Source organism: Callithrix jacchus, chromosome 1 (assembly GCF_049354715.1).
Source record: "Callithrix jacchus isolate 240 chromosome 1, calJac240_pri, whole genome shotgun sequence".
NCBI lineage: Eukaryota > Metazoa > Chordata > Mammalia > Primates > Cebidae > Callithrix > Callithrix jacchus.
The window spans coordinates 153,139,187-153,153,057 of NC_133502.1; the positions used below are offsets into that span (position 1 = coordinate 153,139,187).

The following is a 13,871-nucleotide window of genomic DNA, read 5'->3' on the forward strand; positions in this document are numbered from 1 at the left end:
AAGGAACATCTCTTTCCAAATACAGCCTTCCTCCAGGGATCTTTCCCTGGTTTTAAGAGTATCTACTGCCAAATCAGAATACTATCTGGTAAGTAGAAAACCAGAATCCTGGATATTAAATGATGATATTCGGAGTAGAGAGAGGAAATTCACTAGAGCTCTCAGAAAACCTAGAGACATAGCTGTTCTGGAACTCTATACAACACTCCAATAACCAAATTGGTCAGGCTCACCCGCATTCTTTGGTTAAGAATGTATGGGAATTCTCATAGACTGCTTCTCTGAACTATTGATTCTGAGGCTAAAAAAACTTTGTCGGAATTTCACTTTGCAATTTTATTAGTAATTAAGCTAATTAGTGCAGTCTCATCTAATTCCAGGGCCTCCCCACTGTGACAGCTCACAATGTCATCTTTATGATAGATTTTTAAACATGAATAGATATCCATGTTCCTATCAATGGTTTCAAAACTTTTTTTTAATCTGAAGAACTCTTTATTCTTGCTTAGGGTTATAATATTAATATTATAGTGTTGATGAACTCTTGCTTAGTATTATAATATTAAAAACATGAAAAAGTAGGTCTTCTCTGATTGAAATAAGCACAAAAAAAAAAACATTTGGCTTAAACTCAGCCACACCCAGCTTATTCTTCCCATTCATGCTTTGGGAGATGGCCCAGAAGTCTGAAAGAACACTAGGAACACTTAGAATACCACTGAACTAAATGGTATCACAAACTCCCAGCCAGCCGTACTTTTCTACAAAAACAAAGTCACGTTGTCCAAGGAAAAACCTCACATTCCGAAAGCATGAGTACTTGACGTTTCTCCCCTGAGCAAGTCTACTCACCAGGATCGGCTTCAGGATGTCCATGTTGGAACGAAGTACTCGCTCTGCTGCAGCCAGCTTCTCCCTTGGTAGGCCACAAAGCTCCGCAGCTTCTTGGTCACCAAGTTGAATCATCTCTTGTAATTTTGACCCATTGCACAGACTGGTCAAATGTAACTGGTAGCCTTGCAAAAATACCTGGAAGCATTTCATGCGAAGAGAGACAAGCACAACAGGATTACAAAGATTGGAAGCTGGGTCCTTGAAGTCTTCTTCACATCAATACAGCTTTGAAGATCTTAAAACAGGTACCAGTACAAATAGTCAAGGCATCAGGTCTCTTTACTGAACCTCAGAATGTATCAAAGCACAAGGCGCATTGACAGGACATTTAGAACGTGCAGGTTGCATTAACTCAATGTCTCCCACGCTCTTGTCCCTCTTGCAAAAAAAAAAAAAAATCCAGATTCCGACTTGTTTTCTCAAGAGTAGGACACACGATTTGGCAAACAGGAATCCAGAATCTGAATTCCTGGAACCAATTTTATTAGTGGAACACAACATCCTCACTATTTTGCAATTTATGTTGTCTTTAAGTAGGATTGGGCTAAAATATGGGGGGAAAGCATTTATGCTACTTATCTGTAAGGATAGATATTTAACTAAGACACAGAGCTATGTTCTTATAATTTCAGATTTTGGAATTCTCCATTTTACTTGCCTTAGAGCCGAGTTCCAGAAAGCCAGGCTTTCTTATTGATAGTCTAGTTCTAAGTCAGTCTTATCTTTTCTTTATACCAAACCCACTAGAGAGCCTCTTCTTGGTCCTATTTTACTTAATTGCCTTTCTGGGCCGAAACTATTCTTCTTCATATGTGGTACAGTGGACCACAAGCTTTGAAAGAAGAGCCTTTCTTTATGGTGCTCACTTTGCATTCACAGTGTTGAAACATGACAGCCAGTATTTACTGAATGAATGAATGATGCAGGCTCTTTATTATACCATTACTAACTGCCCTGTTAGTTTAAACTGGTGCAGGCTGACATGCTTGTAGAACAACCTAAGGTGAGTGATGGACCAAAAACCTCTCAAAACCCATGCAGCTTTTGAAATACTGTGGAGCATTTGGCTGACCATGATTCCCATTAAGTTTTCACTGACTGCCATAGATACTCAAGCACATTTCAGTTCTACTCCTTCCTTTAGTCCTTGCTGCGAGGCTGTCAACCTACAGTTAGTGTCTGTGTTTAAGAGTACTGACAACAGGCCGGGTGCAGTGGCTCACGCCTGTAATCCCAGCACTTTGGTAGGCCAACAGGGGCAAATCACCTGAGGTCAGGAGTTCAAGACCAGCCTGGCCAACCAACATGATGAAATCCCATCTCTACTAAAAATACAAAAATTAGCCGGGTGTGGTGGCACATGCCTGTTATCCCAGCTACTCAGGAGGCTGAGGTGGGAGAACCACTTGGAACCCAGAAGACAGAGGTTGCGGCGAGCCAAGATTGTGCCACTGCACTCCAGCCTGGGTGACGGAGTGAGACTCCTTCTCAAAAAAAAAAAAATATATAGTGACAACAGAGGGCCTTTGTTGAAGTCATCTTCTGCCTCTGCCCAATCATGCTTTGTTCCCTTCCCTTTCCTTACACAAGTATTGATCCCAAGACTTTTTCAATAAATTTCTTGTATGCTTAAAAGATAAAAAAAAGAATACTGACAACACAAACTCTAATTACCATCCAAGGACCACCTCCAGGCTTAGGATGCCCCTTCTTTTAAGCTGATTAGATGTAACAGATATGAAATTGGCATGGGGCAATGGAAATTATGCTAAATGCAACTGTTTTCAAAAGCTGCTGCCCTTGGCCCATCTCCCAACCACACAACTGGTAAACACAAGGCATATTTTCCTAGTTTCAGAAGGGCAAGCAATAAGCACATTTTTCTAATTTTGAAAATTCTAGATCATGTGAAGCAAAAAGCTTATTTTCAAGCATAAACATTTCTACTACTTCTGCTTATCGTAAAGACAAGCTAGTATGCAGACATGAGACAGGGGAGGAAGCAGCTCCCCTTTCTGCCACAGAATAAACTCAAAGTGTCTCTGAAAAATCAATAACCATGCAATCTGGGTCTGCTACCCACTGCACAAGAACTGTCTAATAATGATGCCAGAGAAAGTTTTCTATGAATTTGAAGTTAAAATTCAACATAATCACTAATATTATTTCCTAATTTTAAAAAATTTTCTTTCTTTTCTTTTTTGAGAAGGAGTCTCACTGTGGAGCGCAGTGGCAGTCTTGGCTTACTGCAACCTCCACCTCCCAGGTTCAAATGATTCTCCTGTCTCAACCTCATGAGTAGCTGGGATTACAGGTGCCCACCACCACACCTAGATAATTTTTGTATTTTTAGTAGAGACGGGGTTTCACCATCTCTAGGGTGATCTGGACTCCTAACCTCAGGTGATCTACCCGCCTTGGCCTCACAAAGTGCTGGGATTATAGACGTGAGCCACTGCATTCAGCCCTGATTTTATGAAATTCTTAAAAGTCTCTTAATATACCCTGTCTGAAGTCTGTCTTCAATTTTATAGACAGAGCACCTCCACATCAATAATCCTCAACCATGGCTACTGTCTCAGAACTGTGAATATTTTTTAAGTTTATCTCAAAATGTATCCCTTGTAGGAGGAAGTCATCACAAATGCCAAGTGACAAGCCAGAAATCAATTTTATTTCAACTAACTGGCCCATGACATCAGGTTGCATATTCCACTCTGGGATGGTTTGGCAATTCCTGCCTGAATAGGGAAGTAAAATTAGATGGAGTTGAATTTGAACTACCTCCTTCCCCTTCACCACCATTAAGAGGACAGGGGTCTAGTCATTTCTTTCCAGTAGCTGAACAACGTAATTGCCATCAGCCCCACTGAGGAAGCTGGAGGCAACAGCTTACCTTGTGGAGAGTGACATCAGCCCTCAGCATCTTATCCACGGTAGACCTCGGGAGAGAGAGGTTGTGATACAGGAACCCAGAGAAGGTTTCATTGTCCGCCAGAAAATCCTGAAGCTTTAAGTCTATCGAGAAACAGTGTTTTATTTAGTAAGTAATTTTTTAAAAAGTGGGCACAATGAGGCAGTGGAGAAATGTATCAGAATATTGATGATTGGAAGTCTCCGGGCTAAGCACACAGGGGAATGAGATAGGGGAGGCACTGCCGTATCAGGAGAAGCATGAGATAATGAAAATATTGCTTTCCAGTAACATGTTGAGCCACACCCAGCATGTGCTCCTCAATTCAGTGCAATGGTGGTGTTCACACACACAAACACAAACACAGCCTTTTCTTGCTCTTCAAAAAAGAAATCAAACCTTTGAAATGAGCTCACTCACCTTGCCTGAGCTTTGTTACATTAATCCATTCCGGCTTCCTCAGCACCAACTCACAGAGCTAAAACTGGAGAGATTTAAAGCCTTATTCCCACAAGCTGCAGGGACTGAGCTCCTATTTAATGCAAAGCAAGCAATGGTTCTCAAACTTAAGTATGCACCACAATCACCTGGAGAGTTTGTTAAAATGCCGCCTGCTGGTCCCTACCCCCAGTTTCCGATATAGAATCACTTCCAGGTGATGCTGATGCTGCGACCTGGGGAACACGTTTTGACAAACACTGGCAGAGTGCATTATGCATCTCAAAGTGCATGGTCTCATTTCATAGACATGGTCTCATTTTAATTCCAAACATAAAACATGTGGCCAGGCATGGTGGCTCATGCCTGTAATCCCAGTACTTTGGGAGGCTGAGGCGGGCAGATCACCTGAGGTCGGGAGTTCAAGACCAGCCTGACCAACTCAAAGAAACCCTGTCTCTAATAAAAATACAAAATTAGCCAGGTGTGGTGGCACATGCCTGTAATCCCAGCTGCTCGGGAGGCTGAGGCAGGAGAATCGCTTGAACCCTGGAGGCAGAGGTTGTGGTGAACCAAGATTACCCCTTTGCACACCAGACTGGGCAACAAGAGCGAAACTCCTTCTCAAAACAAACAACAACAAAAACGTGTGATACAAAGCTCTAAAACCCAGGTCTGCCAGGCTTTAGGAAAACACATAAACACATATTTAAACCATCAGCCCTATTATTTGATTGCTAAAGGGTTTCATACAGAATCTCTCTAAATAATAGGACCTCTGGGTACATTTAGAAAAGGCTTCAATCCAGTGCAGCAAAACAGAAAAAGCACCACTAAGAATCCAGAATGTTAGTCCCTAGGGTTGGAGGCTGTGTCTGGTGGTGTCACTGCGTACTTCATATCATCTTTCTGAACCTCAGTTTCTTGATCTCCAAAATGAGAGGTTTCTGAGCAGATGCTAGGTAGGAGCCCTCTGACTCTAAAACAGTATGGTTCTCCCTGACTCATTTCATTTGACTGTCTACCTCTTCTCCTTCCAACCCACTCTCCTAACAGCCGAACTTCTTTGTAATAAAGATAAAACCAGCTCATCAGGACCACATGAACTGAGTCCCCAGGGCCAGGCGCTAACCAACCTCTAGAGGGCAAACGTTGCAAACGCAAATCATTTACCAGAAGAGAAACAGGTCTGATCTGAAAATGGGGCTACACTGCGAGGCTTAATGAGGACAGGAGTTAATCCACAGAGCTAAGAGGGTCACCTGTAGAGATAAAGTAGCAGGAGGGCCTGATAGCCCAGCCAGTCTCTCATCAATGCTGCAAGATACAGGCATATTCTGCTTTAGACAAACTTCAGTAATATTGAGTTATATAGACAGAATAAAGTGAGCAAGATTCACATCGCTAGAGAAATGATTTTCTGCTACCCTTCTATGGCTAGCTCCTAGTTATTCCTCATGACAGCCAGTAGCTGTTCCTAGGCCCAGTTAGTATCCCTCAGAATCCGTGCTCCTGCAAATGGCTACCTACCTGATGCTTCCCATCATGTATGGCTCCTACACTGTTACCATCAGGCTCTCTACTGCAGTTGTCAAACTTCAGGGCACCTAAGCTTCATTTACGGAGCACGTTAAAATGCAGTTTCTTGGGTCCAGTCCCTAGAGATTCTGAAATAATGGGTCTAAAATGCAGAATGCACAGCCCACAAATCTACATTTGAATAAGCATCTCTTGTACTTCTTTTTGTTTTGTTTTGTTTTTTTGAGACAGAGTCTTGCTCCATCACCCAGGCTGGAGTGCAGTGGCTCGATCTCGGCTCACTGCAACCTCCACCTCCCGTGTTCAAGCAATTCTCCCACCTCAGCCTTCTGAGTAGCTGGGATTACAGGCACCCACCACCACACCTGGTTATTTTTTTTTTTTTTTTTTTTTTTTTGTATTTTTAGTACAGGGATTTCACCATGTTGGTCAGACTGGTCTCGAACTCCTGACCTCATGATCCACCCGCCTTGGCCTCCCGAAGTGCTGGGATTGCAGGTGTGAGCCACCGCACCTGGCTGCATCCCTTGTACTTCCAATGTTGGGGGAGGGAGGTGTGGAACCATAGTTTAAGGAACATTGCTTTACTTACATGCTATCTCCACCAGACTACGACTACAGGGAATATGTATTCTTAGTACCACCAATGCCTAGATCAGGCCTGACACATAATTACTGCCCAGTGAAGGGTAGCTGAATACCAAATACTAGGAGATGGAATCAGGAATGAGAAGATTCCAAAAGGATCTTCTGAGCACCATCCTAGATTTCCTTTTAGCTGATCAGGTCCAGGAAGGATCCAAGGGATGTCAGGACCATCCCCAGGCCACACCCCAGGAGTGAACAAGACAGCTAACCACTAGAACTGCCTTCCCAGGAACAGAAAGTGACATCTGGGGTCACTTTCCGTTCTTGAGAGAAACAGGAAGGAAGGTGGGTAAGCTGGTGGCTTCAGCTGAGGACTAGTGTGAAACGGCAGACACTGATTATTGTACAACAGTGGGAAAAGCACCACCTGGGAGTCTGAAACCTGAGTTCTCTATCTATTTATTTGTCCGATCATCTCATGTAGTTGTACCTCCACTGCCTTACCTATAAAATAAAGGGTCAAAAAGGCCTCTGTGAAACCTCAACAGAGACAAAATACATCTATTAGCTAACCTCACTGACCAGGTGGGCCACAGATTCTGCCTGAGCAGAGTCAGAGCAATATATCACATTGCACCAGGGAACTTCAAAACAGCTCCCTCCTTCCCAAGGCGGCAGACGTGTGGGGAGGGTGACCCAGGCCACCCTGCAATGGGCCTAGGTCATCCAGCAACACTCTCCAGACCAATGAGTGTGCTCAGCATGTTTATAAGACTATTCTGTTATGTCAACAGGCTCTGAAGATGAGAACATCTGGATGTGATCAAGCTCCAACCTCCTATCGGTGAATGCCGCAGATGAGACACAAGAAGAACCCAGAGGCTGATTAAACAGTCAACAGCCCTTGGCTGTGCACGTGCATAATGTGGTAGGTTGGCTGGGTGGGGAAGCAGCAGGGAGGGCCAAAGATCCTTGGCTACAAAGAACTTGCAGCCTGATCAGGTGGATATCCACCCATGTGGGCTTAGATTAGACTCACACACTAACACCAACCGGTGTGAAAACAGGAAGGCGATGTGGTGTAGCACAGTGATTCTCAAACATGACTGCCCATTAGACTCAGCTGGGGGCTTCACAAAAATCCCAAAGCCCAGGCCACACCATGGAGCAACTAATGAGAACCGCTAGAGTGAGATCCAGGCATCAGAATTTATTAAAACTTGGCTGGGCTTGGTGGCTCATGCCTATAATTCCAGCACTTTTGGAGTGAGATGGATGGATCACTTGATGTCAGGACTTCAAGATCAGCCTGGCCAATACAGTGAAACCCTGCCTCTACTAAAAATATCAAAATTAGCTGAGCATGGTACTGGGTGCCTGTAATCCCAGCTACTTGGGAGGCTAAGGCAGGAGAATCACTTGAACCTGGGAGGCGGAGATCACACTGAGCCAAGATTCTGCCTGAGTGCATTCCAGCCTGGGTGACAGAGTGAGACTCTGTCTCAAAAAAAAAAGAATTTAATAAAACTTCCCAGTGATTCCAGCCAAGTCTGAGAAACAATGGTGTGGAGAAAACATCAGGGTTTGGGACCAGAAAAACCTAAATTTGATACTGCACTCTACCGTGAAATAGCTGTGTGATTGTGAGAAAGTGACTTTGCCTCCGAGCACAATTTTTCTTACCAATGAAGGGAAGGTAATAGTATCCACATTTCAAAGATATGAAGACTAGAGATATTCATCATGGTGGGCGCTCAATATATGGTAATAATTTGTGATTACCAAAAAGGTTTTTTTTATGAGACAGAGTCTCACTCTATCATCAGGTACCAGGCTGGAGTGCTCTGGCACGATCTCTGCTCACTGCAACCTCCACCTCCCGAGTTCAAGCAATTCTCTTGCCTCAGCCTCCCGAGTAGCTGGGACTACAGGCACATGCCACCACGCTCAGCTAATTTCTGTATTTTTAGTAGAGACGGAGTTTCACCATGTTGGCCAGGATGGTCTCGATCTCTTGACCTCGTGATCCACCCCCCACCCTTGGCCTCCCAAAGTGCTGGGATTACAGGTTTGAGCCACAGCACCAGGCCCAGTGAAAAGGTTTTTTCACTCAACTCTGCCACTGTACAACAATGCCATTTATAGGAAAGATGGGGGCACAGTCCCTGCCCTCAAGGAACTTTCAAGGCTGAAGGGAGAGATAAAGGGGCAAATCAATTCAAGAAGGCAGAAGGAAGGATATGAAAGTCCAAAAGAGATAGTGAATGGAAGCACTGGCCCAAGATGAGGTTTATCTGTAAGGGCTTCATGGGGAAAAATGAGACTGGAGCCAGGTTCTGGAAAAGGACAAATTCAAAAATCCCAGGAAGTTGTGGCCGAAGAGGAAGGGGTAAGCCTTCCATGATGACAATGACCAGGACATTTTGTGGTCATAATGCTATGCACATAGTAGGTTCTCAACAAATGGATGAACAAGCAGATAATTAGAGAGGAGATTTCTAAAAACCTCAGATTTGGGAAGTAGGAAGGCAGGGGGAAAGAAGTGGGTAAGGACAGAGTACAGTGGTTTTGTACCTGCTGGTCTCTGCCTTCTCCACTATGTTGCTGGCAGGAAAATGGGTGGCAAGCCAAGAATATCAAGAAAGCCAGATATCTGAAACATACTTTCTCCTCTTACCCCATCCTCATGATACGGCCTGTGAGTCACTTCCTCCAGGAAGCCTGCCCCCACCCTCCCACACTCAAACTGCGTTAGGTGTCCAGGCCTTTCTTGTGACTTTTTTTTTTTTTTTTTTTTGAGACAGAGACAAGAGTTTCACTCTTTCATCCAGACTGGAGTGAAATGACCCGATTTTGGCTCACTACAACCTCTACCTCCCTGGGTTCAAGTGATTCTCTGGCCTCAGCTTCCTGAGTAGCTGGCATTATAGGCACCCACTACCATGCCCAGCTAATTTTTTTTTCTTTCTATTTTTAGTAGAGACGAGGTTTTGCCATGTTAGCTAGGCTGGTCTTGAACTCCTGACCTCAGATGATCCACCAGCCTCGGCCTCCCAAAGAACTAAGATTACAGGTATGAGCCACTGCGCCCAGCCTTTTGTGACTCTTTGTGCCCAACATCCTACGCTTCCCTCTAGTATCACACAGATCAAGCTGCAGTCACCTGTGTATATATCTGGCTCCCAGAAGAACAGAAATTCCCTGAGGGCCAAGATTTGTAATTCTAAAGCCAGCAGTGCCTGGCACAGAGGAGGCACTCAGCAAATTGAATGAATGAATGAATGAATGAGCTAATAAACAAATGAATACAAATGAGTGAATAAATTAATGACCCAATGCAACTGTAACTTGCCAATTGCAGAGAAGTAAATTCACCTTGCAGTGAGTTAGGTAAAGGATGAAGCAGGACACGAACTTCAAACAAACCAAGTGAAGAGGACACAAAAGTTCTACTAAGCCCACTCAGCCACATCGGCCTGTGTCAAGAGGAGAGTCAGGTGAGCAGCAGTTGGGAGCAGAGTGGGGAACGGGACAGAGGATGGCTGAGTTGATTAACTGGTAAAATGGAGATGACAATGGCACCTGCCTCATTGGGCTGAGCTAGGTGTTAAATGAAAAAATGTACCTGCAGACCTAGTATAATGCCTGGCACTGAGGAAGGTGCTTGGTAAAGGATGGCTAATACCATCATCATTTTCAGGAATGACTGATCTAAACAGATTCATGGCTAATTTAACCTTAAGCGTATTCAGAATAGACAGGACACAGAAGGGGTTTTGGCAGCAAAGTTGAGATGCTGACTTTGTGATCTACGGTATGCACATGTGTGTATGTGTGTATTATAATACATATCAGCCTGGCTGAGTTCCTAAGAATTATTGAGTTGTTTCTGCTGATACTATCTAAAAAGGAAAGGTTGAAGCTGACTGATTTGTCTATTCATAACTTTATAAAAGAATAAATAGATCCAGTATTTTACAGGGAATCCACAGGAATGATCCTGTCTGCCAGTCACTGCAAGGATAGATGTAGGTAGAAGATGACCTGGAAGAAAGACCAATCATTCCACACAAGACAGGGAACACTTCGTGAACAGGACAGTCATTTAGCCATTTAACTTTGGACACTGAGTTAACGTGGACCTGGATTTTATAATCAGTAAAATGTGTGGGCCGGAGAAGATGATCTCCGAGGTCTTACCTATGAAATTGAAAGGAACAGAGGGCAAAACAAAATCAGCACCGGATAGAGCATCAGAGGGTCTGGATTCAAGGTCAGCTCTGCCATTTCCTGACTGTGTAATCATGAAGCTTACTTGCCCCCTTTTTAAAATCTCCCTAAGCCTCAGTTTCCTTGGATATAAAATGGGGCCAATAACATTCACAGATTATTGTGCAGACCGAAGATCAAGAATGTGAAAGTGCTCTTTCAGGGGAGAGAGCTGACTTGCTCCAAGTGTTCACTCGGGTAACTGGAAGGTATGACCTCTGTCACAGGATGCAGAGCTGGGCTACTGCTGCCGGCAGAAGAGTCACTATCCAGCAAAAGATCAAGAGAGCTCTCCCACCAGTCTCGTCAATACAGACCAAAACACTTCATCTGCTGAGCTCAGCCTCCTTGGTTTTGCCTGGAGGAGCAAACAGTGACCTACCAATTAGCCTAGAGCTTTGCTGTGCGTACTGTGAAACAGAGCAAAGGAACAGGAAAAAGAACAAAAGCAGGTGAAATGTGTGTTTGTGGGCCAGGGAAGAAAGGAGGCAGAACCCTCGGCTTCTTGCCACATATCCTCTGGGACTAGCTGAGGAATGCACTTGCACGTGCAGGCAGAGGGCTGTGACACGGGTGGGGTGAGGTCCTGCTTTCCCGGCCATTCGGTGTTCCTTCACTTCTCTGAGCACAGAGGACAGGGAAGGTGGGAGGAGGGAGAGGGAGAAGAGGGAGGAGAGGAGTGAAGGAGCTGGGTGGGGGGGCAGGGAGGAGAGGAGTGGAGGAGCTGGGTGGGGGAGCAGGAGAAGAAGGAGGAGAGGGGAGAAGAAGGAGGAGAGGAGAGGAGGGAGGGCAGCTAGGGCAGGCGGAGAAGGGAAGCCCTTGAGTGAGCTGAGCTGAGCCAGACGGGGTTACTCTCGGTCAGTGCCCTCCAGTCCCCAGCTCGGGTTTCAAGATCTCCGTCTTCTCTTTTGCTCAACATGAAAAGGAACCAGAGCAATCAGCTGCTTTAGAAGTGGGTGGAGGAGGCAAATGAAAAAAAAGAGAGAAGTAGGGAAAAATCACATCAACATTCCAGGCCCAGATGTTCTTCTTCAATGAACCCCTGGGGTGGGGTGGGGGTGGGGGGTCTCCCAGCCTGCTAGGAGCTGTCAACTGGGCAGGATCTGGAGGGGGAGGCAAATTCCAACTCATGGTTTTAATCAGTCTGAGCTTGTCCAGCCTTATAAATAAGACCTTGAAACACTTCTCTGCCATAAAAGGGCTGGTAACAAATACACTCCAGTGTCTTTAGAGTAGTTTTTGGTGTTTTGGTTTGTTTTCTTGATGCTCTGCTGTCTTCTTGAAGGACAGATGCTGCCGGCTTGACCAATGGCTGAGCACTCTCTGGGAAGACCTGGTTGTTTGGTGCTCAGGAGAAGGGGTGAGGCAGCATGAAGCAGCGGCCTCCTCCCGTTACTCCTCAGGGCAGGAGAGAGCAGGGGGTGTGCTGTGCACACAGCCTAAGGACACCCCTGCTGTTGATCCGGGCCTGCGCTTTCCAACCCAGGAGACACTACCAGAATAAACTCAGTTCCAGAATTTTCTAGTTATATGGCCTTGGGAAAGTCAGTTAGGCTCTCCGAGCCTCCATTTTTCTGTAGATGGAGGTCTAGCTTCCTACATGTGTGGGCTAAGTAATCACTAATGACACTAAGTGTGTTAAGTACTCTGAATGCTGACTCACTCATAATCCATGAGAAAATACAAGCTGAAAATTAAACATGTTCAAAATTAATGGGGATAAAGTCACGAATGACCACTTGTAAAGAATTCCCGGGAGAAACCAGGCTATTTAGGGTCATGCTCCCTGAACCTTCTGAGACAGGCATTAGGGAAGCCAGAGTCTTCTCTTTCAACCAATGTGAGGACCACAATTTTAGGAAACACACGTTCTTTCTAGTATTTTATACGTCATATAAACTTGTATTAGTTCAACAAACTTCTGAATGGCTACAGTACCCAAAATGCTAGTGTGTTGTGCTTCAAAGGAATAGTATTTTTCTCAGTGCTCCTTGAAGGCAGAAACCAGCCTGTAACAAAAGAGGTGCTGTGTAAAGACTCAGTCCCTGCCCTTGCATTCTAAGAGGAGATGGCCAGAGGGCCGGGTAAGCAGAGGGTGAGCCTCCAACCCTCTCTGTCACTCCAGAATCAGTCAGCACTGAAATCAGAGGGGAAAAGAGACATGACTCATCTTCCCCCAGATTAGTCAGGCAATAGCACAGCTGCTATGATTTGAACGTGTCCCCCCTCAAAGTTCATACATTGAAACTTCATCACCAATGTGATAGTATTAAGAGGCAGGGCCTTTAAGGGATGATTAAGTTATGTGAGCAGCGCCCTCACCAATAGCATTAGGACTCCTCACAGATGGCATTAGGACCCCTGTAACAGGGCTTGAGTGGCTTCAGTCCCTTCTGCCAGTTGAGGAGATGGTGTTTGTCCCCTCCTAAGGATGCAGCAACAAGGCACCATTTTGGAAGCAGAGAGCAGCCCTCACCAGACACCAAACCTGCCAACACCTTGATTTTGGGAATTCCCGGCCTCCAGAACTGTAAGAAATAAATTTCTATTGTGTATCAATAACCAGTCTCAAGAATTCCCTTCTAACAGGACAAAGACAATAAGACAATATCCATGGACTTACTGGGAAGACGGAAGGTGGGAGGAGGTTACTGGAAGCTCCTAGAATGAGGATTGAAGACCCTGAATGGTAACAAGTCCCCCAAAGAGCCAGTGCAGCCCCAGAGGGAAAAGATGACCAGGGCATGGAAGGGCACAGTCTGGCTGGCTTTGAAGCTCAGAAAGAAATGGAAGGTAACACTATGACGTAACATTGACCCAAATGAATTTTGGACCTGAAGAGAAAGAGAAGAAGAAACAAAGAACCAACATCACGAAAAGCAAGAAGACAGCTGAGAAGAAAACTGTGCCTGAAGACCAGAGAGGCAGAAAGATGAGAGAGGATGCCTGGAGGACAAAAGGAGTGAAGGGAAACAGGAAAGACTTCTTCGAACAGGAGGAGAGAAGGAGAAAAGAGAGCTTGAGGCATTCAGTTCTCAAGGATGAGCAGGTCTCTGACTGAAAAAAGGGACTGGACACTTCAAACACCACACAACATGGTGTTTGAATCAGCCTGATTCAAACTAGAATCAGCCAGAAGAGGCCGAGAAGTCCAGGCACAAAGAGAACCGAAAAAAAATGAGTTTACAAGTTAGGGATGAGAATCTTCCTAAGGCTGGTCTAAGGAAGA

General features: G+C 45.0%; 1 protein-coding gene across 3 annotated transcripts in view; it reads right to left on the reverse strand.

The window, feature by feature from the left end:
• Positions 1-13,871, reverse strand: part of ABCA1 (ATP binding cassette subfamily A member 1) — a 156,146-nt gene that overhangs the window by 85,553 nt on the left and 56,722 nt on the right. For all 3 annotated transcript variants that reach the window (XR_013535675.1, XM_035253552.3, XM_035253568.3), the window contains exons 6-7: positions 3,791-3,912; positions 853-1,029 (exon numbers count right to left, since the gene is read on the reverse strand). Coding sequence is in view for 2 of the 3 variants with exons in the window: in XM_035253552.3 (XP_035109443.3) it covers positions 853-1,029; positions 3,791-3,912 (299 nt within the window). In the remaining variant the exon portion in view is untranslated. The remainder of the gene's footprint in view (positions 1-852; positions 1,030-3,790; positions 3,913-13,871) is intronic.